Here is a 23,156-nt window from a genome sequence, read left to right on the forward strand (position 1 = left end):
CTTCATGTTTTCCCATTTGAGCTTAATTTACTCAAGGAATACTAAACCTAAATCCAAGCATTGTTAACCGCCTGTAAATGATATGGATTCAGGATTAATGATCAGTCACCTCATGTGTGCCTTGTCATCTGACCTGACCCATTCCTCACAGGACGATTATGTGTTGTGGTAGGGGAACCATTCATCCCAAGTCACAAAACCCACTTAGGTGTGTTGTGTGTTCTTTAAGAGAAGGTCCCATGTAAAAATATATATATATATAAGAAGAGCTTGTGATAGAAAATCCCAGGCAGAAAGAGATTGCAACCTTGGTTCTCTTGGGTTTTTATCTCTAGGCATCTCCAATCAGATTTTAGCCCCTGTTCCATCCTCTGCTGTTGCCACGACCCCTTTGTCGTGAGCATGCTATGAAGGCGCACACATGAATTGTGTCTTTCCACAATGTCCACCTTATCTAATCATAAGGCAAAGTTATCATAGTTTAAAAGCAGGTTCAGGATTCCAAACTCAATGACATTTCACCATGTGATTAACTTGACTTCTTACCCAGCCCACGGAGCAGAACATAAGACAAGCCACACAATAAACAAGATAACAGAAGGGTGTAGGAAACAAGTCAATCTGTGGGTGCGATTGAGGTTGAGATAAGGCCTAGGTCGGGTCAGCTCGACATACGCTGCTTATTATGCTCCTGCAGTAAAGGATCTCGGTTCTTTTCAGAGATCAGTCTGGCAGCTGTCTTTCTTAAGTGGTCAGACATAGAGGGGTCATGTCTGAAAAGCGACAGTTTGCTGCAAAAATCCTCTCCATTTCAAAGGGATTTTAATCGGTCTTGGGCCCCTTCCGCTTGTGGTTGTTACCAGTTCTGAGGTGTCACCTGATGCTGATCCCAGCGATACCTTGTGGCTGCAATACCCCCCCTTTTTTTCTAAGTAGGTTCCACACCTAGTGTGGAGCCCAACATGGATCTTGAGCTCAGGACCCTGAGATCAGGGCCTGAGCTGAGATCAAGAGCCAGACAGTTAACCTGCTGAGCCACCCAGGTGCCCCTCTGCAGTACCCTTAACTCTGCATCACTGCTTAACACAGGTCCCTATTTGAAACAGGCTCCTGCTTGACCTGAGTGACTCCATCTTGCTCTCTATACCCTTCCATCCTCTGCCACTTACTAAGTTCTCCTGGCCTAAATATGATTTCTCTTCTCCATGGATCTAAGATTGGACAAAATGAATTTAGGAAATCAAAGAGAAAAAAATAACAAAAGCTTAGAAATGAATTCACAAAGCACAAATTTCTTATTTTTTTAAGATTTTATTTATTCATGAGAGACAGAAAGGGGGGAGGCAGAGGTAGAGGGAGAAGAGGCTCCCTGCGGAGCCTCTCGATCCCAGGGCCCTGAGATCATTACCTGAGCAGAAGGCAGACGCTTAGCTGACTGAGCCACCCGCACACCCACAAATTTCTTATTCTAAGATGACAAGAACATAATTTCACTAACAAGATTTGTTTTCTGTCCTCACCTTGATTTGTCAGAGCCATATTTATTATCTTTTAATATATGGCCTTAGATCTGTGCCTTCCCACTGCCAGGGAAATCAACTTTCTGCATACTCAAAAGCATGTCCTACATGTTGAACCAGTTGCTGAAATTTTTGTTTGTATTTATTTGTTTTGTTTCTTGTTTTTAAAAGTCTGAAGGATCCCTCTCATTTTGGCTCATTTGCTGACAGCCATCACTGAGCTCAGGGTAGGCAGAGGAGGAAAAAGTCTTAATCTGGTTCTGGTTGCTAAATCCTTTACTGTCTCTTGAAGAGCTAGTTTACCTTCTTTCAGCTCTCTAGAAGACCTATACAAACTGACCTGGAATTCTGATGTGGGTGGGGAGGCACTCGAATTAGCTCTCCTGGGGTGGGAGTGTCTTAGATGACGATGAGCCCTAGAAGTTTAAAAACAAATCTGGAGCTGAATGTCATGTATGCGCAGAGGACAAGCTTAGTAGCCAATACAGCAATCACCCAGAAATGTAAGAAAGGTGCCCATACTGCCTAAAAAAGAAAGCTGTCTGAAATCTTTCCAGTGTTCATCAGGCCCGGCTGGACTTCTATTTACTTTTTAAAGGTGAGATTTCCCTGTATTCTGTTTCTTTCTTTTTCTTTCTTTTCTTTCTTTCTTTCTTTCTCTTTCTTTCTTTCTTTCTTTCTTTCTTTCTTTCTTTCTTTCTTTCTTTCTTTCTTTTTCTTTCTTTCTTTCTTTTTCTTTCTTTTTTTTTAAGATTTTATTTATTTATTTGAGAGAGAGAGAGAGAGCGACAAAGATAGCAACAGAGATAGCAAGAGAGCATATGCAGGGAGGAGAGGGAGAAGCAGGCTCCCCACTGAGCAGGGAGCCCTGACGCGAGGCTCGATCCCAGGACCCCGGGATCATGACCTGAGGTGAAGGCACTTTATGTTTTTTTAAAGATTTTATTTATTCATCTGACAGAGACACAGAGAGGGAACACAAGCAGGGGGAGTAGAAGAGGGAGAAGCAGGCTTCCTGTCGAGCAGAGAGCTCGATGCGGGTCTCAATCCGAGGACCATCATGACCTGAGCCAAAGGCAGACGCTTAACAACTGAGCCACTGAGGTGCCTCCCCCTTCTATTTCTTTCTTAAGCTAGTATGAGTGGGTTGCTGTTCCATATTGTCAGATACTACTAAGGTATAGTTTAATCCCATTTGTGATTAAAAAGGTCTTAGAAAACCAGGAGCCTAGAATCACATTACTGTAACATAATAAAGAATATTGATCTCAAATGAACATCCATTCCAGACATTCATTGTTAGTGTAAGGAAACAGAGTGTGACAAGAATATATATTTAAGGGTATTCATCACAGTATTATTTTTTGTCCAATATTAAGGGGAAGATTGCCTTGTATGTTTAAAATATGGAATGATTTTATTTTTTTTAAAAAATTTTATTTATTTATTCATGAGAGACAGAGGGAGAGAGAGAGAGAAGCAGAGGGAGAAGCAGGCTCCCAAGGCCGATGCGGGACTCAATCCCAGGACCCTGGGATCATGACCTGAGCTGAAGGCAGACGCTTAACCATCTGAGCCACCCAGGCGCCCTAAAATATGGAATGATTTTAATGGCTGCAGAATATAAGGAGCTCTTAGTAGGAAAATGGTCACGCTGTGTTACAGAAAAGAACCAAAATCAGTTTGTATATAAAATATGATGGCAACTATATAAAAATGTACAGAAAAAAAAGATAAGCAGTACTAGTTGCCTCTGCTTAATAGGATTATGAGTTTTTTCTGCTTTTTGTAAATTTACCTCCCAAAGCTGTACTTAGATTTGGTAACTAAGGTAACTGAGGTAGTTAGTTACTAAGGTAACTAAGGTAACTAAGATTCATATGCCCTTAGAATTAAAAAAAAAAAATTAACTCAGTTGAGCTTTGTGGTGGAGAAATATTTTTGCAGTTTCCAGGACAAACATTTCTTCCTATTTTGTAGACGCGTTTGTGTTTTTTAAGCTGCGTTTTTAAGCTGATGCTTGAGGGCTGTAGACTTAATGGACGGGCGGGCAGCTTCCTGCTGAGGGGTTTGTGGGGGGCGGAGAGGAGCAGTGTTCTTGACCAACTTGTTTGAGATCAACAGATCAGCTTTGGCTCTTAACACAGTGCTTAGCACATATAGTAAGACTTCAGTATTGAGTTGTTGAATGTATGAATGTAGCTCTTATATCACTTGAGAATGATACTCAAAGATGTATGGTTATGTGAGCCTAGTTCCGAGCTTTGGCTAATTTGAATGTACAAATGAATTGTGGAGGCTGTTTTACACAACACTTGAGCGATGGAATCTTGAGCAAGGCAAGAGGACCCACAGCGACCACTGAGCTGAATACAAAGAGGCTCTTTAAGTGACCCACCTCGAAATAGCCATAGGCCCTAACTGACCAACCAGGCACAGTTCCTAAAATTACCAAAAAAAGGTTTCGAAAATTCCATATATCCCCAGACTCCCTTATGCCGCCCTATAACTGTGGCCCCTCACCACTACCTCCTGGCAGTCTCTCCTTTACTGTCTTGCCCACCGCAGTGTGATCAATAAACTTCTCTTTTGTTCTGCCTTGGGTGCATCCTCTCACTGCCTGGGCTGAGTGGCAGCCCCAAATGAATCACCTAAGGGATCTTGTTAAAATATGGGTTGTAATTGAGAAGGTGGAAGGCGGGTACTGAGATTTTGCTTTCTTTTTTTTTAAACATTTTATTTATTTATTTAATAGAGAGAGAGACAGTGTGAGAGGGAACACAAGCAGAGGGAGTGGGAGAGGGAGAAGCCGGCTTACGGCTGAGCAGGGAGCCCGATGTGGGACTCGATCCCAGGACCCCGGGATCATGACCTGAGCTGAAGGCAGTCGCTTAACCAACTGAGCCACCCAGGCACCCCTGCGATTCTGCTTTCTTAACACATTACTAGATAATGCCAACACTGCCCTGGGGATATCCGAGTTGCAAGAATCAAATTGTATTTTTATCCCAATTAAAAATAGATGCAGCAAATACCCCAATACGGAAATCCAACTTGAGGAATGCCGTGATAATTGTGTTACGGAACGGTATTACAAAATGGGAAAATAGTTGTGAAGCTGAACCTTAAATCTTTAGTTTTTAGGTAAATCCACCAGACATATGTGAGTACAATTATGCCATATTTCATAACTAAAGACAATTTTGCAAAGATTGTTAACTAGTTGAAATGGCAAAACCAGGGCGCCTGGGTGGCTCAGTTGGTTGGGCGACTGCCTTTGGCTCAGGTCATGATCCTGGAGTCCCGGGATTGAGTCCCACATCGGGCCCCCTGCTCAGCGGGGAGTCTGCTTCTCCCTCTGACCCTCCTCCACCTCATGCTCTCTCTCTCTCTCATTCTCTCAAATAAATAAATAAAATCTTAAAGAAAAAAAAAAAGAAATGGCAAAGTCAGTAACTATGTAGCCAGGTTCATATTAAGTTGTAGTCATGGTATTTTGGGGAGAAGCCAGAACACTAAAATTGATTTTCATATAAGGATAGTTGTGTGCAGATGTACCACTTGAGAAAATGGTGCCAATTTTCAGTGAATATTGAGAAATTTGCAGAGATCATTTTTTCTTTTCTCATCATGCTTGAATGATTTTTCTAGGCATATCATTAAATTGGGCAATACTAAAGTTGATTGCTTTCCAATAGAAGATCTAAGAGGAACAAACCTACTGGAAAGTTACAAGTGGAATCCTGTTAAAACATGCCTGAATGAGATTTAAAACTTGGCCTTTGCATAGAAGAAACCTTGCTATTGTAACCAGGAAAATTTCCTAAAGCAACTTCCGTGCCTCTTTATTTAATCCTTATCAAATAATTCTATTGACCTCTCAGCCTACAAGAGTTTTCATTTCCTTGGAATCCATCATTTTTAGGGACAATGTTTTAGAATTCGTCTAGATTCTATGTTGCAAGCCCCAAACATTAAGATTATATTTAATATTTGCTGCCAGAACCTTTTTTCTTGCTCCGGTCAGTTTTCTCCAGTGTTAATACTACTCTTAGAAATGTCAAGGGACACCTGGGTGGTCAGTTGGTTAAGCATCTGCTTTCAGCTCAGGTCACGATCCCAGAGTCCTGGGATCGAGTCCCGCATCGGGCTCCTTGCTCAGCAGGGAGCCTGCTTCTCCCTCTCCCTCTCTCTGCTGCTCCCAGTTTTTAAGCCAAGGAAATGGTGGGGATTTGGGGAGTATTTACTTTTTGCATTTCTTTATACATTGTGTTTCCCTGTCTTATTTTCAGTTTTCAGAATAGATGAGAGCTATAAAAAGTTGAAAGGGCTTTTATATATTGGAGAATCAGGTATAGGAGGGTTCAAGTTACAAAATGCCAAAGATGCTGTCACATTCATCAGACAAATCAAACTGTGGAATGCTGTATAGACCAAAAAGAGTTTGAATTTTATCTTGCAGTCATTAGGGTTGTGTTCAACTATCATTTGGCCTGAAAATGGACGTGTTGTTTGTTTTTTTCCCTGCTAATTAGATATTAAATTTTCATCAAGAGTTCATCTTATTCTTTTCTTTCACCGACTTTTTTTTAAAGATTTTATTTATGTATATGAGAGAGAGAAAGAGAGCAAGTACAAGCTGGGAGAGGGGTATAGGAAGAGGGAGAAGCAGGCTCCCTGCTGAGCAGGGAGCCCAATGTGGGGCTCTATCCCAGGATAGAAGATCACGACCTGAGCCGAAGGCAGACGCTTAACCAACTGAGCCACCCAGGTGCCCCCTTCACTGACTTCTTAGTCTATGTCTCTTCATATGAGTTCTTTAGTGAGTTACCACAAAATGAAAGTTTTTTGTACTTGAAACTTAGGAATCTTTAATACAAATACACTATGTGAAAGTGATGTGGAGAACAAAGGCGAAAGAAATGTAGAAAAAATTAAACTTCCTTACAACTTCCAGCCCATTGACAAGTACTTAGGACAGGCAGAGTGACCTTCCTTCCTCCAAGAACTCAACTGCTTCAGTATTAGTACTCTGCTAGAGGCAAAAGGCAACTTTAGCTTGACATTAGCCCTACCTCCAGGATCCTGTAAGTCTTCTTTAACATATGAAAATCCCTTTGGAAACTTACTTTATCTCTACCTCTCCAAGATATGTTAGCAACCATCCAAATGGATGGCCCACTGATAACACATTTGAAGGGTTTCCTGACTAAGGGTTTACCAGACAGAAGTAAATGACCTTATCCAAACAACAGCTGGCCCCCAAGGTCCTGGAAACCTTGCTTCCAAATTCTTTAGAGACTTAATGCTATCCCTAACCTCCTCCCCACTTGAAAGTATGTAATCAGTCACTCCTCACAAGCCCAGTGCAGCTTTCTGCCCACGGGTCCTGTCCATTTAATAAACCCACCTCTTTTTGCACTCTTAAAGCACACACACACCTTTTTCTGCACCAAAGACATTTCAAGAATTCCTTCCTGACCATTTGCTCCCAGACCCCAAAGTGCCACATCAAAAGTACTTGTTTGTGGGGCGCCTGGGTGGCTCAGATGGTTAAGCGTCTGCCTTCGGCTCAGGTCATGATCCCAGGGGATCGAGTCCCGCATCGGGCTTCCTGCTCAGCGGGGAGCCTGCTTCTCCCTCTGCCTGCCACTCCCCCTGCTTGTGCACTTTCGCTCTCTCCCTCTTTGTCTCTGACAAATAAATAAATAAAATCTTTTTTAAAAAAAGTACTTGTTTCTGGGGCACCTGGTGGCTCAGTAGGTTAGGCATCCAACTCTCGATTTCAGTTCAGGTCTTGATCTCAGGATTGTGAGTTCAAGCCCTGCACTGGGCTCCACCCTACTTAAAAAAAAAAAGTACTTGTTTATAACTGGGTTTTACAAATGTGAGGTTTCATTGTTACTAACAAGCCATTTTTTATTCTTCCTAATATCTAGCATCACCACTCTTCTCTAAAATATGAATTATGAGGGCCCCTGGGTGGCTCAGTTGTTAAGCATGTGACTTCAGCTCAGGTCATGATCTCAGGGTCCTGAGATTGAGCCCTACATCGGGCTCCCTGCTCAGTGGGGAGTCTGCTTCTCCCTCTCCCTCTGCCACTCCCCCTGCTTGTGCTCGCTCTCTTGCTGTCAAATCAATAAAATCTAAAAAAAAAATCATTTAAAAAATATGAATTATGAAAAAACTAATGAATATTGGTTAGGGATATATGACACAGAAAGAGAATATTACCATTAAGTAAAAGCTGGTCTGACTGACCCCAGTTCCTTCCTTGCTAACACTGTTTTTTAACATCTTTATGATGTCCACATTATAGCACAACAAGGACGATAAACCCTCAAAATCTTGAACTACCCTCTGAACTACCAGAGAATAAACTATGTTTGATATAGTTCAAATCAACTGTATTTTACAGTATTTTGACTTTCTCTTTTTTTTTAGATTTTTTTATTTATTTGACAGAGAGTGAGCACAAGCAAGGGGAGGGCAGGCAGAGGGAGAGGGAGAAGCAGACTCCCCACTGAGCAGGGAGCCCGATGCAGGGCTCCATCCCAGGACCCTGGGATCATGACCTGAGCCGAAGGCACATGCTTAACCATCTTAGCCACCCAGGGGCCCCCAGTATTTTGACTCTTGAAAAATTATTCAGTATGGGCATATGATGGTACCTGCCTCTTAACCAGAAAATATTATTAACCCCACATCTTCCTGTTCTCCAGTCACGCCAGCAAAAACTTATTAAGTACTATAGATGCCCACATACATGGTGAGGTTCTCTCCAAAATTATCCCTCAGAAACAGTTGCTTTATATTTGGGTCTTTACAAAGTCATATTAGAATTCTCTCAAACACAGAGCTTTGACAGCAAAGTACAGCCTTGAGAAAACATTAGCATTGAAATGCTTGAAGAGGTCCCCTGAGAGAATTGCTTTAAGACAGCAAAGAAATTTAGCATGAATTTAATCGCTTTTTCTTCCTAACTACCAGTGTGGATATCACTATAAACTTTAAAAAACAATACTGTATGTGATTATGTTATAAAGATCAAGAGTAAACACCTATAAGATGTACTATTATGCAAATGGATAATTCCCATGGACATCTGTTCTGGACTAGATTTTGCCCCACTCTGTCCCCAATTTATATGTTGAAGTCTTCACTCCCACTGTCACTTACTTGGAGATAGGGCTTTTAAAGAGGCAATTAAGGTAAATGAGATCATAAGGGTGGAGCTCTAATCCAGTATGTCTAGTGTCCTTATAGAAAAGAGACACCAGGGATGCATGGGCTCAGAGAAAAAGGCCATGCGAGGACATAGCAAGAAGGTGGGCATCTGCAAGTCAAGGAGGGAGACCTCAGGAGAAACCAACCTGCCAACACCTTGATCTTGGACTTCAGCCTCCAGAACTAAGAGAAAATAAATTTGTGTTGTTTAAGCCACCTGCTATGGCAGCCTGAGCAGACTAATGCAGCATCCTATATGAGTTTTCCAAACAAAGTAGATGGAAATTCAGATGATGTGCCCTGGAAACCTTGTTATATGACTCAGAGTGGCTCTGGTCATGAGGAAGAAGTGAGTGGCAAGGAAGTTTGTGAAGAGTTTGATTGAAATTGTTTCCTAAAATAAGCATGAAAAAAGTAATGTTTAAAAATGTCTTTAAATATCAAAAGCTAATGTTTATTTCATCTATATCCCTCTTCCTGAGTTTGCCAAAAAACTTTGTTTTCATGAGTTTTTATTGGGAGAAATGGGAGACTACCTTGTAATTAGGATTTGGGCAAATACGGTTTTATTTTCATATTAGAATGAAGTATGGTTCTCATATGAAGTTCAATTAACTGTGGAAAGAAAATGACATCATTGTGTATAGAATTCACTTTATTAAAGTGAGTTTCAAACAAATGCTATTTGGATAAGTTTGGTGGCGGTTGATCCTGTAGATATATAGTATGAATAACTTATTTATATTTTTAAAGAATACGTCAAATTAGAACCCTTTCTCTTATCCCATGCCCTGGCGAGAGGTGGCCATTGTTTTCTGGTTCACAGAAAATGGTGGCATTTACTAAGTGTAACTGGAGATGTTCAGTGATGTCTTTCCATTTCTTCTTCTTTCCAGTGTTCTTTTTTTCTTCAGAAACCATGTGAGTATTTCTCATCCTAATGAGTAACAGGTAGTAGTCCCAAATGATGCATTTTCTTGAAATGTATGTGCAGAAAACTGTCTATTTCCAAGTTCCTCAGTGAAGGTATCACACTACTGAGAAAGGACTTCACTTTGAACTAGGACATGCTCCACGGCAGAGCTACATGAAACAGTGATTATGAAACAGGAAACACTGAAACACAAGTTTTCTAGGCTAGTTATCTCTACGACAGAACTGACAGAATGCAGACCCTCTTCTTCATAGTTTCCCTACCAGGGAAACTGCCCCCTCCACCCCAAATCAGAAGCCATTGCACCGATCTAAAGAGCTTTGCTTCTGAAGAAGTGAAACCTCATGAACCATAAGATGTAAATAAAAATAAGAAAATTATTATTGCCTTGTATTAAAATAAACATGAGGAGACACATTGAAAAATAGGGAATAGACTATGAAGTGAAACATTAATTTTGGTCAAAGTGGGGACATGTACGTTCCATGGGAGTTTTAGGTGCTTCCCAATTCCATCTAGTCCGGAGAATATAACGACATGCACATGGAGGGCATCATTCATGTGAATAAGCACCTAGGGTCTAAAAGAGGTTGAGCTACAGTGTGTCCACAACATGGGCAGTGTGCTCTTCCAGGGGATCCTGGTAACAAGTATCACCAGTTGCTACGGGTGTCCTATTCCTGGCAGCACGGAGTTTAATGCTGTGGATACAATAGGTGGTTACCAAGTGCAAAATAAACCAGGGGGTGTCTTGTCCATGTAGTTTTGGAAAGCTGGTGAAGGGCGGGTAGTGGGAACTTTAATTGCATCATAACCTTAAATTACTTTCATCATACAGGTATTTCTGTGGTACATACAGAAGAATGTGAAATTTATAGAGTTAACAGGCATTTATGAGAAAATAGACCAGTATATTAAATTGAATAAAATATATGCCGCTGGAAAAATTATCCTGGAGTATTTATCAATGGCATGGGTGTCGATCCTCATGCTCACATAGCTGCTCCTCTGGCTTTTCCTCTGGGGGGAGCTCCTCTCCGAGGCCAAGGTCAGCTGCACCATCATCTTGTCTGGCTTCTCTCCATTCTCCGGTATGTAGTTGCCCAGGTCATTAACCTCCCCGTCGCTGTAGCTGCCATCCAGCATGACCCCGCGTGGCTGGGGTATTCCACAGGTGCAAGGAAGCTGAGAACACAGCAAACACACACTGGGATGCGAGCTTAGCTCCAGCTCTCAGAAGAAACCACATGCCGGCGGGGGGTTGCCTTTTCTAGTTTCTTTTATTCCCAGTTAGGGGCAGGGCATGGGAAAATAACGGTGTTGGCACTGCAAACATGCCAAAAGAGCAGGTGTCCTGTTTTGTTCCAAGTCTAAGGAGCAACTCCGAGGGAGCATCACATGTCTCAGAGACCAACCCCTGAAGGTTCATGATCAGATAATTGTCCTGTTATCCCTGAGGTCATAAACTGATAGGAGCCCTGATAAGACTGTTTTCAGATAACATTACGTGTGTGTGTGTGTGTGTGTGTGTGTGTGTGTGTGTGTGTGTGTGTGTGTGTGTAGTGTGATCGGGTGGGGATTGAAAGGTGTAGCATTGTGGAGATAGTTTACTCCTACTTAGTTCTAGTTTTCTGGAGGAAATAACCATTTGACTGCAGACAGTATATGTGCTGCCAAGCGAGCACCATTTGACTGCAGAGAGGAGGAAGAAAGAAAAGCCGAGTGGGAGGGAAGATGATCCCGGGGGTCACATATGAAAGGAGAGTTCCTAGAATGGAGAATGTGCTTCCCTGGAAGTTTTGTTTATTTGTTTGTTTGTTTGTTTTTAATTACACCTCTGGGCTCACAAATAATTGTTTCAGCATGATGAACTGTCATCTATTTTTAGGACTAAACAATGAACACCACCACGATTAAAGGGACTTTGTCTTAAAACTTGGCTTAGCTGCTGGTATGTGGTAGGTGCTAAATAAATATTTGAATGACTGAAAGATGTAGCCCAGGGTAAATTTCCCACTGTTTTAACGTATTATTTTGTTTGCTTTTCACACCAGCTGGTGAAGTAGGTGGAGGAGGGCATGTCACCACCCCAATTTACAGAGAAGGTTTGACCTGCCCACGGTCCTGAGCCGGACCAGGCTCTATCCCTGAGCAGACACCTCGCTTGTGGTAAGGTCACCTTCTCGCGCAGCTTCCGCTCCTTGCGCTCCTGCACGGTGGTCAGGTAGTTGACGGCTGCGTACTCCAGCACCGACAGGAACACGAACACGAAGCTGACCCAGAGGTAGATGTCCACCGCCTTGATGTAGGAGACGCGGGGCATGGAGGCGTTCACGCCCGTGATGATGGTGGACATGGTCAGCACGGTGGTGATACCTGCAAACAGAGTGAGAAATAAGCAGGCGTTTGCCTTTCACCGAACCCCTGGGGGGGCTTCACACCTCTGTTCTTTGTCCCTTCTGCTCCTTCCGCCTAGAAATCTCCATCTCTGCCCCTCTGTCTAGCAAACACAAAATCATCTTTCAAGATTTAGCTTTTTTTTTTTTACAGATTTATTTATTTGAGAGAGCGAGAGCAAGAGAGAGAGAGAACCGAGGGAGAGGGAGAAGCAGACTCCCCGCTGAGCAGAGAGCTTGTCAGGGGGCTGGATCCCAGGACCCTGAGATCACGACCTGAGCTGAAGGCAGACACTTAACTGACTGAGCCACCCAGGTGCCCCTAAACATTTAGCTTTTATGAAGCTTCTCCTGTTCCTCCACCTCTCATACTTCCCCCCTCCACATACTCATGACACCTGTCTCACCTTGTCCTTCTGTAGAGAGCCCACCCTAGATATTTTTGGCGGCAAGATATTTATTTCCATTCAATTGGTTAAAACAGAGATTTATAGGGGCACCTGGCTGGCTCAGTCAGTAGAGCATGTGACTCTCGATCTCGGGGTTGTGAGTTCAACCCCCTACACAGAAATTACTTTAAAAAATAAAAAAATAAATAAAAAACAGAGATTATATATATGAGCAGGTATATATGTGTTTCTTGTAACTACTTCTCCAAAAAGGGGAAAAAGTGCACCAGGTATATTTCAGTACTTGTGTCCTTGCTGCTGGTGTAGAATCTTGCAGTCCTGGGCCTGTATTATCAGCTGTGAGAGCAATTCTGACAACCATCCCCATGCTGGACCTGGCTGCCCAGTCAGCAATGTTGACTTGAGGATGCAGGGGTCAATTTTACCACGAATGATGTTAGCCTCATTTAGGGGTGTTAGATTTTTAAAACTAGAATGTTTGTTTATTTAGCACAGTAACTGTGCAAGCTATAGAACAACTGTTAAAGGACAGGGCATTTGTCAGGGGTGTTTGCCTGGGATTTCACATTAAGCTCAGAACATTTGCTTAGCAAATACCAAGTCACAGGGGACTGGGGTCACCTTAAGGGCCAGCTCCAACTCAGTGTCACTAAAACCTGGGGGGGGTCACCCTCCCTCTTGAAGCCTCGGAACCATCTGAGCAATGGTGATGTGACTGAGTGGGTGTGACATTAAGGTAGGGGAGAGAGTTGATGGCAAATAGCTATTCATCAAATGCTTATGGAGTAGGGATTGTCAGACCTGAGTATGTAGAAGAATTACTGGGAGACCTTGTTCAAAATGTAGGTTCCGGTCCTTTCTCAGAGATTCTGATTCTATACATGTAGACGAGACACAGGAATCTTCATTTTTAACAATTTCCCCCAGAGATTCCATTGCAAAGATCCCTTGGGCCTCCTTTAGAGAAACCCTGTTATAGAACGTGGTTTCCCTATGTAGGTAGGCAGAAAAAGCACCCACACACCAGGACCATCCACCCCAGAACATGGTTCTAACAAAACTGAAGGTAGGTTGTTTGCATGGGCACTCGTGGGGCCCTGGAAACAGTTTTGCCACATAGGGTCTTAATAATGGCATTTTACCTGTGAATCAATAACCCGGTGTTTCCAAGTTATCATGCCACCGGGGGGTTAGAACCAATTTGAAATGAATGGTTTCATCTGGTAGAAATTACTTGTATTTTCGGGTGTCCGAAGGACACACTTGAGATGTTCCTTACCTAGAGGGACTCTGGCGGGCACCGCTCTGCGATCGATCCAGAAGGACACCCAGGACAACATGACCATCAGGGTGGCAGGGAAGTAGGTCTGGAGCAAGAAGAAGAAGATGTGGCGTCGCAGCGTGAAGTTAATGTACAGACGGTTGTACCAGCCTGGCGGACACAGGAAGAAAAGATCACACACACCGTAGCTACTCAGCTCTTGCACACAACCCATTCTATGCAGGGACTCATAAACGCCTTAGACACTTCACTGGAAACTTGCCATACCTTTACAGAGTGGAAGTGAGAAAAACCACAGGATAGAGTGATTATATGATAACCTACACCACATGGGTGAGTCCCTCTCACGACATCTTTGGCCCCTGTCCTGTACGTAAAGGAAGCCCCTTGACAGGTTTATTTAAGACTCTCGTTACTCATCGTTTGGGGCAGAGCCCAGCAATGTCACCATCACTTGGCTGCTTGTTGGAAATGCGGACTCTCAGCCCCACCCCAGATCTACTGCATCATAATCTCCTTTTTTAACAATACTCTCCACATGATTTATATGCATGATAAAGTTTGAGAAACACTTATTTAAACAAGCCCCTTTAGATTTCTTTATGGAGGACAGTGATTTAAAGTTAAAATACCAAGCTAACCCAAACATTGCATTTAGGAACAGCGAACCATCACAGATTCAGCTATGCTTTAGCTCTACCCTTGCGTTCTCTACAAGGAGCAAATACGCATGGAGGCATTCAAAGGAACAGGAGAAAATGGAAGGAAAAGGAAAAAGCAGGATAAACCAGGTATGACGAGGACTGAACATGAAATGGAGACTTGGCAACACTAACTTGAAAACCTGGCATCCTGGACAATTATAATGCAATGGTTATCATTGTAAAGCAGTCACAGAGAGAGACTGTGCAAGTGCTATAGACTGAATGTGTTCCGCCCCCAAATCTGTATGCTGAAACATAATCCTCTATGTGATGGTATTTGGAAGTGGGGCCTTCAGAAGTGATTACATCATGAGTGGGATTAGTGCCCCTCTAAAAGAGACCCCAGATCGCTCCCTTGCGCCTTCCCCCACGTGAGGACACAGTGAGAAGGTGGCTGTCTATGAGCTAAGAAGCAGGCTCTCATGGGACACTGACTCTGCCAGCACCTTGATCTTGGACTTCCCAGCCTCCAGGACTGTGAGAAGTAAATTTCTGTTGTTTAGAAGCCACCTGGTCTATGGTATTTTGTGATAGCAGCCCAAACAGACTAAGACAAGAGGAAGTATCAGAATGCTAAGGATGAAGTGGGGGTCCCCCGAAAACCAAGACTCCTGTGATGTGTATAGAAGATGAGATATGCTGGATTGCCATGGTAGGCTGGGAGTAAAAGAGTATGCGCTGCCACAGATTAGAAGACTTAAAAGGTTGCACTTCCTGTGCAGTCATGCAGTGTTTTGGCAATAGAAACTACATAAAGAGGGGCGCCTGGGTGGCTCAGTTGGCCAAGCATCTGACTCTTGATCTCAGCTCAGGTCTTGATCTCAGGGTCGTGAGTTCAAGCCCTGTGTTGGGCTCCATGCTGGGCATGGAGCTACAGAAGGAAGGAAGGAAGGAAGGAAGGAAGGAAGGAAGGAAGGAAGGAAGGGAGGGAGGGAGGGAGGGAGGGAGGGAGGGAGGGAGGGAGGAAGGAAGGAAGGAAGGAAGGAAGGAAGGAAGGAAGGAAGGAAGGAAGAAACTACATAAAGATTTGAATAATATCACCCTGAAGGGTGATTAGTGAAGACTGAGGTAGGGGGTGGAGAGAGCTGTCACCGCAGCTACCAGAAGGAAGAGCGCAGGCAGGCCTCCAGGCAAGGAGGGATGGCAAGCCCATTCCCACCTGAGCCCGGAAGCTCACAAGATCATAAAGAGGGCCTGTGCAAGCAGTAGTTAAGAGAGAATTTGTTCCAGGAAAAAGAAAAAGAGAGGGAGAGGTTAGTTGAGTAGAACAGAGAGAATGGAAATCAACAGAGCTAAAACTGAACTGTTTCTTGCCTACAGAGGACGGGGTTCTGGGAATCCTACTGGGGGAAAGATGTTAGCTGCTAAACTGGCAAAATGATTGGCTCAAACAAACCTCCTCACCTAGCTTATGTTTGAGTCCTTATTAATATTTTCTAGCTTATCACTTCGGATGCTTTGGTGGTATGCAAAAATCACCTCTCCCCCGGTGCATGCCACCCCCTAGACCCGATTTAGGATTTCCACCTTTGGCTTCAAATCCAGGTGGCACAAGCTCTGCTTGACAACCAATTCACACCTTCCCTAAGACAGAGGATGACCCACCCAGCCACGCTAACCCCCACCTGTGCTGCTGTAGAAAGCCAGTTTAGTGGTGGTGTGGAATTCTTGAATGAGGAACTGGGAGAGCGAGATCCGTTCATCTGTCTTTAAGGAGTCATTGCCCTTTTTCCAGTACAGCATGAGGTCGTCCTCCGTGTAGGCATCTGAAAAGATGGGAGACAGTGTCAGGCACAGGCATGCGGCGGTGGGAAGATGAGCCTGTCTGTGGGGCTCCGTGGGAGCAGCTCCAGATCTCCCACACGGACTATTGGGATGGTGGTAAGAGAATTTGAATAAACAAGCCACAGTCTAAACAAGGCAAAACAACATTTAAAAAAGACAACTTAATTCTCCCCAGTCTTCCAGAAGTCATCAGAGCAAAGCTCTCAAGCCTAGATGCTCCTAATTCCTGCAAAAGCGTTCACCCCACAATTCAGCCTGCCATTTATTAGGTTCACACAAATGAAATTGCTATACTTGTAGAGCAGAAATGGTGAAATTGTGGCAAAACTGCCTTACAAGCCTAGGCTGATTTAGCCCTTTCTTTTCTCCTTCCAAAGTGTAGTAATGCATCCATTGATGCCGAATATCTTTAAATACTCGCAAGGTAATAAGGGCTGCATTCGAGCGAGAAAGGACCCATAAAGTGATGGCCGCAGACCACAAGTCCCTTCTCTGCAGGCTTCCGGTTGTTCCTACCCAGGGTAAAATCACAGTGAGTCCCCCAGAAGGACCACGCCCTCTGGCACTGCCACATCCTGACCCTCGCCTACTTTAGGTGAGCACACACATTGACTCCAGTTGAGCAAACCTACCTACAGCCTGGACAGAACTGAGGTAAAACCTAACAGTGGCCAGTCCAGTCTGCTCACGTGTTAAACAGTTCTTTCTGGAGCTCCCTGATGCCCCATTTCATGCCTCTGTTTTATTCTATGTCTTAACCTTGACCTGGTGATGGTTGGTTTCATGTATCCACTTGGCTAGGCTGGAGTACCCAGTTAATCAATCAAACACTAAATCAGGTGTTGCTCTGAAGATGCTTGGTGGACGGGATGCTTACAACCAGTTCACTTGAAGTAAAGGAGATGATCCAGGATAATGTGGGTAGGCCTGATCCAATCAGTTGAAAAGCCTTAAGAACAGACCTGAGGTTTCCCCAAGAAGAAGAAATTCTGCCCGTGGAGGGCAGGCTCAGGTCCCACCTGGGGGTTCCCAGCTGCCCTTCCCACCAGCCTGCCCTGCAGATGGCAGACTTACCTCACCAGCCCCCACGCTCATGCAAGCCAATTCCTTGCACTCATTATCTCTTACTATGTGTCTCCAATATTCTGCTTCTCTGTGCATCCTACCTGATGCAACCTGGAAGACGCTCCATTCCCAATGGAGCTGCCTGGGTGTACGAGGGAAAGTAGGGTACTGGAGCCAATGAGTTAAGTCCTTAGTGCTATGTCCTCAGGCAAGTTACATCCTTCCATGTATAATGGAGATAACAGTAACCTTCTTCCAGGATCTGGTGAGGATGAAATAAATGACAGCAGGTGGAAAGCTACTATGCTGTTGGTCCTGGGATTTCTAACTCCCTTTTCCCACAATCAGTGCCCTATGGAGCTGTCCATTTGACCCTTGTGTCAACATCCCTGCCCTCCTCGGCCCCAGATGGCTGGGGCCAGGGGATCCCTGACTCATTGCCACAAATGCAGGCAGGCTTACAAAGGTGCACTGTGTCAAAGAGATTCTTCACTAGGGCCTGGTCACCAGCCAGGAAGGGCCAGTGGGTGTGTGCTGGTATTCACTCGGAGGAGTGGACCAGCAGGAGTTATGGGGGAGTCCGGACTGTGCCCACCAGAGGAAGCATTTGGGCAAAGATTGAAAAAGAGAGCAGTTGTGTAGAGAGCTGGAGATGCAAGTGAGTAGTCCTTGATGCTGCCTCAGTCTTGCTCTTCCTGGGGCTGGCTCTTAACCTGTGCAGGGCGTCCATGTGTGCAAGTGTCCTGAGGCCCCTCAGTTGTGCCTGAGGCTCTCAAGCACCACCTGTGTTCTTACCTTGGCAGTTCCCTCGGGCAATTGTTACCAAACTTGTTTTTGCCAAGCAATCTTTTCTTCAACAGAAATCTTATTCAGAGGAACAATAAAACAGATCAAAAATGAGCTCACACATTGGACAGCGGGTAGAAATAGTTGCACAAGGAGACCCACGTTTGCTGAGCCCTCTACCCCCCTCCCCAGCAGTTGCCCAAGTTCCTGCAGAACCAAGTTGAAAACCATTGCCAGAGCGCATTTGAAAGGGTCAATTATGGGAACAGAGGTTTTAGTTTCAAATTTGTTCCTAATTTTCAAAATTACCCTGCACTTGGCTTTAATCTAAAAAAAAAAAGAAAAAATCACTTGAAATCACTTGAAAAAATCACTAGCCATGAATAAGGAGCACATGCTGTTCCTGCTACTGAGAGTTAGTGGTGTTGGGAATTACTCGCCATCTGTGTGCTGATGATGTCCCGGACAGTCTACTCACAGCTTTCAATTTCAAGGGAGCACGTTTGTGTGTCCAGGGGAAATCGGCTGAAGTCCATGTTGCACATTGCAGTCACTGTAACCCTAGAAACAAAAAAACAAAATAAAAATTTTCAGAGGCTGCAAAATACAAGTGCAAAATGATAAACAGAAAAAGGCTCTGCTTCCTTCCAATATAACTGCCTCCTTATAATTAATAAGCCAAGTGTCAAGATTTAGATAAGTAGCTTATGGATGATAGTTGTTGTAGTACTCTGGGTTTGATGTTTAACTCCAGAGTGTCTCTACCAAGTTCTATCAGATTCAAGCATATTAACGAAGCAATGGTCTCAATCGATATAAAAATGGGAAATAAAAACTCGTATGATATTATTTCTTAAAAGAAACCATAGGACCATATATTGTTCTCTGGTTTTAGATAAATTCAATTTTTTCTGTTCTTTTATTGCTTTTACCCATATTCAATATTTGTATACAACATATCAGAAATAATATTAATGAAAACCTTCTGCCAGTGGCCAAACTGGGCACTTTTTTTAACGATATTGAGATATTTATATTGATAATAATATCTCCTAGTGGGCATCGGTGTTTTTAGTGGATAATTCCATGGAGATCATAGGATAATGAAAAGACACTGAAAACTTTTTTGTACCAGCATGCAAGCACTTGCTGGCCTCTGATGGTTTTGTTTCAGAGTTTACACAGGAAAATGGGCTTCTGCATCAAAGAATAAACAAACACAGATCATGAGTCACAGACGAAAGATCTCCCGGGGAATCTCATGGCAGGACACGAATAACAGTTATTGACTGCTACTGAACAAACTATTTTTCCTTCAACCACAAAAAAAAATTGCTATGTGTAAGTTGTAGAAACTGTCTGGATGATTCATGGCCAAAAGGAAAAAAAAATCACTTTTAAGTGAAACGGAAATTTCAAGGGAAAGAGCTTTCTTGAAACTGAATTATCCAAATATCTGCTTTATTTTCCCCATTCCAGTTGAGTCTGGCATAGTTGTATTCTGAAAAGGCTTGTTTATTGCTGGCAGGTGGGTAGCCTTGTCTCCCCTGGAAATCCTGATAAACAGGGTGGATTGAGTGGGGAGGATTCAGGATGGCAGCTGGACCCCTAATGGGTGGGCCTCCATTTCTACTATGCCTAATGGCATCCCCAGCAAGAAAGAAACTAGAACCTAAGTTTGGTGACTTAGAGCTAATGAAATCTCAAATGCAGGAAGTTTTTGCTATCAGCAAAAGGACTGAGTATCTCTTCTCTTTGTATCAGAAACAGATATTTTTAGAATCACAGATATCAAACTGGTTCTTTGCACACTGACTTGATGTTTTTCCAACATGTAACTCACACACCACACATTAAACAAGCACAGTTTGTGGTTTAATCCATACTATGTTTATTTTTGTTTCCCCATGTCTCTTTAAATTGATTTATTGGAGTGCATCTGGATGGCTCAGTCGGTTAAGCGTCCGACTCGTGATTTTGGCTTAGGTCATGATCTCAGGGTAGTGAGATCAAGCCCCGCATTGGGCTCTGCGCTGGGTATGGAGCCTGGTTAAGAGTCTTGGGAGGGAGTCGTGGGCATGCCATAAACCTGACAAATCTTTTCCTCTGCCCACAATCAAGGCGTCTTTTTTTTCACTTAAATCAAACAAACCTACGATTTCATTTGCAATGAAAAATCAAAGCATCTGTTTTTAGCCACAAGGAGGCTCATCGACAACTTTGATTCTGAACACACAGGAGGTTTTCCTCTTCCTTGTTTTTGATGTAGTGCCTCTGTGATCACATCCAGCAGTGTGCTGGACTACATCTGGCTCAGGAAAGCTGCCTGCTAGATTTTCAGGAAGTTTATAAGCTGGCTGTTCAACAGAGCCATTATTTTTTTTAAAAAGAGTTTATTTTTAGCAATGTCTACACCCAGCATGGGGCTTGAACCCACAATCCCGTGATCAAGAGTCATATGCTTTACTGACGGAACCAGCCAGGCGCCCCTAAATATAGCCATTATTAAAAATTAAATTATATAAACTCAAGTAACTTATATTTAAAACAAGCTAGTAAAACTCAAAACTCATCACTTCTTATTTTTCTATTATTGATACGCCTGAGGTTACATCTATAATGTTTACTTGGTGGAAAATACTAACAGTGTGCTACTATGCATTCTTCCCAACTCTGCATTGAGTGACAACAGGTTGGTAGTTTGAAGTCAGCTGTGATGAGAGTATTTACACTACAGAAATCAGCAAATGCTACAAATATGGGCTTGATTTATTGTTTTGTAGATTGTCTAGAATTAAGAAAGCACATTAAACCTAAAAGTGTGTTATATCTTTTTGCCATTATATATAAATAGCATAAAAAATTAAGGATACAGTCTTCCAATATTTAAAAGCTATTATCCAATTCAGCAAGGAAGCTGCTATGTCTTTGATGAATGAATGAAGTTCCTACATAGTCCTTGGCTGTTTCATTTTTGTCTTACTAAAATAAACAAAAATAGGGGCACCTGGCTGGCTCAGTTGGTACAGCATTCAACTCTTGATCTTGGGGTTGTGAGTTAGAGCCCCATGTTGGGTGTAAAGATTACTTTAAAAAAATAATAAAGCAAACAAAAATATCAGCAATCATTTATCAGATCTACACTCATTTGTAAATCACATAATCACAAAAATGTTTACAAACATTTATTCATAGTGTGATTTTATAGAATTATTGTTGGTGATAGAATTATAAAAAACAATAGGTTATATGTCAATTATATCTCAATAAAACTGGGAAAAATGGGATTTTATAAGAAATAGGAAATCGTACTGAAGTTGTAAGTGTATGGATTTATAACAAAAAGTATTACATATATTGTTTCACTTATAAGTCATGTACTCTACATCCTTTGTATCAGCCATGTTTATAATAAGCTTACATACACATATGTATGCATACGTTCACCCCAGACAACCAGTAGTTAAATATTTACCAGCATACCAGTGGTCACATGCATTACGGTCTGGTCTTGTGTGTCCCTGGTGGTGCCATCAGGTTGTGCTGTTTTGTGGGTGGTTTTTGAGCTTTAGGATGCCTTGACAGCCTGCCTCAGATGTGAGGACTCCAGGGAAAACCAACCCAACATGGCTAGGGGAAGGGATTGCACCTCCTTGACCCTCCTGAGCACTTCTATGGGGGGGAGGCATTTCAAGCTGTGGAAAGGAAAACCCTATACCTCAACTCTGAGCCTAGCAACTAATTGCTTTAGGTCCCAAGCCAGGGTGTGTATTGAGGGATCATCATAAATATTCCTTTGGAGGGTGGGGGCAGAAATTCAGCTTCAACATCGCCATCTTTGACCCAAAAGATACACTGTGCCACTCTCCAGGCATCCTGTACTTAGACACTGGTGTATGGATTCGTCTTTACTGAAACAAAGTCTTTAAAACTGAAATGAACCAGGGTGCCTGGGTGGCTCAGTTGGTTAAGCGTCTGCCTTCAGCTCAGGTCATGATCCCAGGGTCCTGGGATTGAGCCTGCATCGGACTCCCTGCTCAGGGGGGAGTCTGCTTCTCCCTCTCCCTGCCCTCCACCTGAGCTCTCTCTCGCCATCTCCCTCTCTCTCTTCCTTGAATAAATAAATAAAATCTTAAAAAAAAGAAAAAACAACTGAAATGCACCATGAGCCCAGCACAGGAGGAGTAAATCAGCAAGCAGAGCCCCTTCTCCATGAAGGCCTGCGGCTCATCTGCACACGTCCGTGCCCCACCCTCCCCGGGGAAGGTGGGGCACCATGAGTTTCTAAAGCTGGCTGAGCAGTGAAAACCAGGCTGTGGCGCCTGTGTTTAAGGAAAGCTTCTCCAGGTCAGTGATTAATGAGCGCTTGAACATTTCTAAGGCATCTGCGCTCATAAGAAAAAAGGATTGTATTCTTCATATTTAAAAGTGATGCTCAGAATACCATTGAAAGTCACAAAGCAACCCGGGATTTCCAGTTTTTCGGTAGGACACTGTGGTGAGAAAGGATACCAAATATGCCTGTGGCTGGTCAGGTCAGCTAAGAGAACTTCTTTTAGCCCAAGTTCTAAAATATACCTGAAAGATGGGAATTGAGACATCTAAGGAGGCAAGTCTTTCAGAAGAATACATTATCTATTTCGCTGAATCCCGCTAGAGTCTACACAAAGAAAACCAAATAAAACTTGGATTAAAGTTTTTAAATTAAAATATAACCTACAGGATAAGGCCTAAATCAAAAGTATCAGCTGGAGAACTTCCCACAAATGTGTTTTTGAGACTAAATAATTCCTTACAATTTTTTTCTCGTGTGTAAAATTGGTCTCCCTTGACGTTGAAAAGGTGGCGCCTCCTGAGAGGTTAGAAGCTGGCTATTGAGGGCGCCTGGGTGGCTCAGTCGTTAAGCGTCTGCCTTCGGCTCAGGTCATGATCCCAGGGTCCTGGGATCGGGTCCCACATCGGGCTCCCTGCTCAGCAGGAAGCTGCTTCTCCCTCTCCCACTCCCCCTGCTTGTGTTCCCTCTCTCACTGTGTCTCTCTCTGTCAAA

General features: G+C 43.2%; 1 protein-coding gene across 1 annotated transcript in view; it reads right to left on the reverse strand.

Moving 5' to 3' along the window:
- Window positions 1-10,124: 10,124 nt before the first annotated feature.
- Window positions 10,125-23,156, reverse strand: part of GABRR1 (gamma-aminobutyric acid type A receptor subunit rho1) — a 31,855-nt gene continuing 18,823 nt past the window's right edge. The window contains exons 5-9 of the mRNA XM_025862487.2: window positions 18,588-18,670; window positions 16,099-16,239; window positions 13,767-13,919; window positions 11,861-12,057; window positions 10,125-10,866 (exon numbers count right to left, since the gene is read on the reverse strand). Of these exons, the coding sequence (XP_025718272.1) occupies window positions 10,573-10,866; window positions 11,861-12,057; window positions 13,767-13,919; window positions 16,099-16,239; window positions 18,588-18,670 (868 nt within the window). The 3' untranslated portion in view covers window positions 10,125-10,572. The remainder of the gene's footprint in view (window positions 10,867-11,860; window positions 12,058-13,766; window positions 13,920-16,098; window positions 16,240-18,587; window positions 18,671-23,156) is intronic.

This window comes from Callorhinus ursinus, unplaced genomic scaffold, assembly GCF_003265705.2.
Source record: "Callorhinus ursinus isolate GAN/ISIS: 27379988/994484 unplaced genomic scaffold, GSC_fseal_2.0 scaffold6, whole genome shotgun sequence".
Lineage (NCBI taxonomy): Eukaryota > Metazoa > Chordata > Mammalia > Carnivora > Otariidae > Callorhinus > Callorhinus ursinus.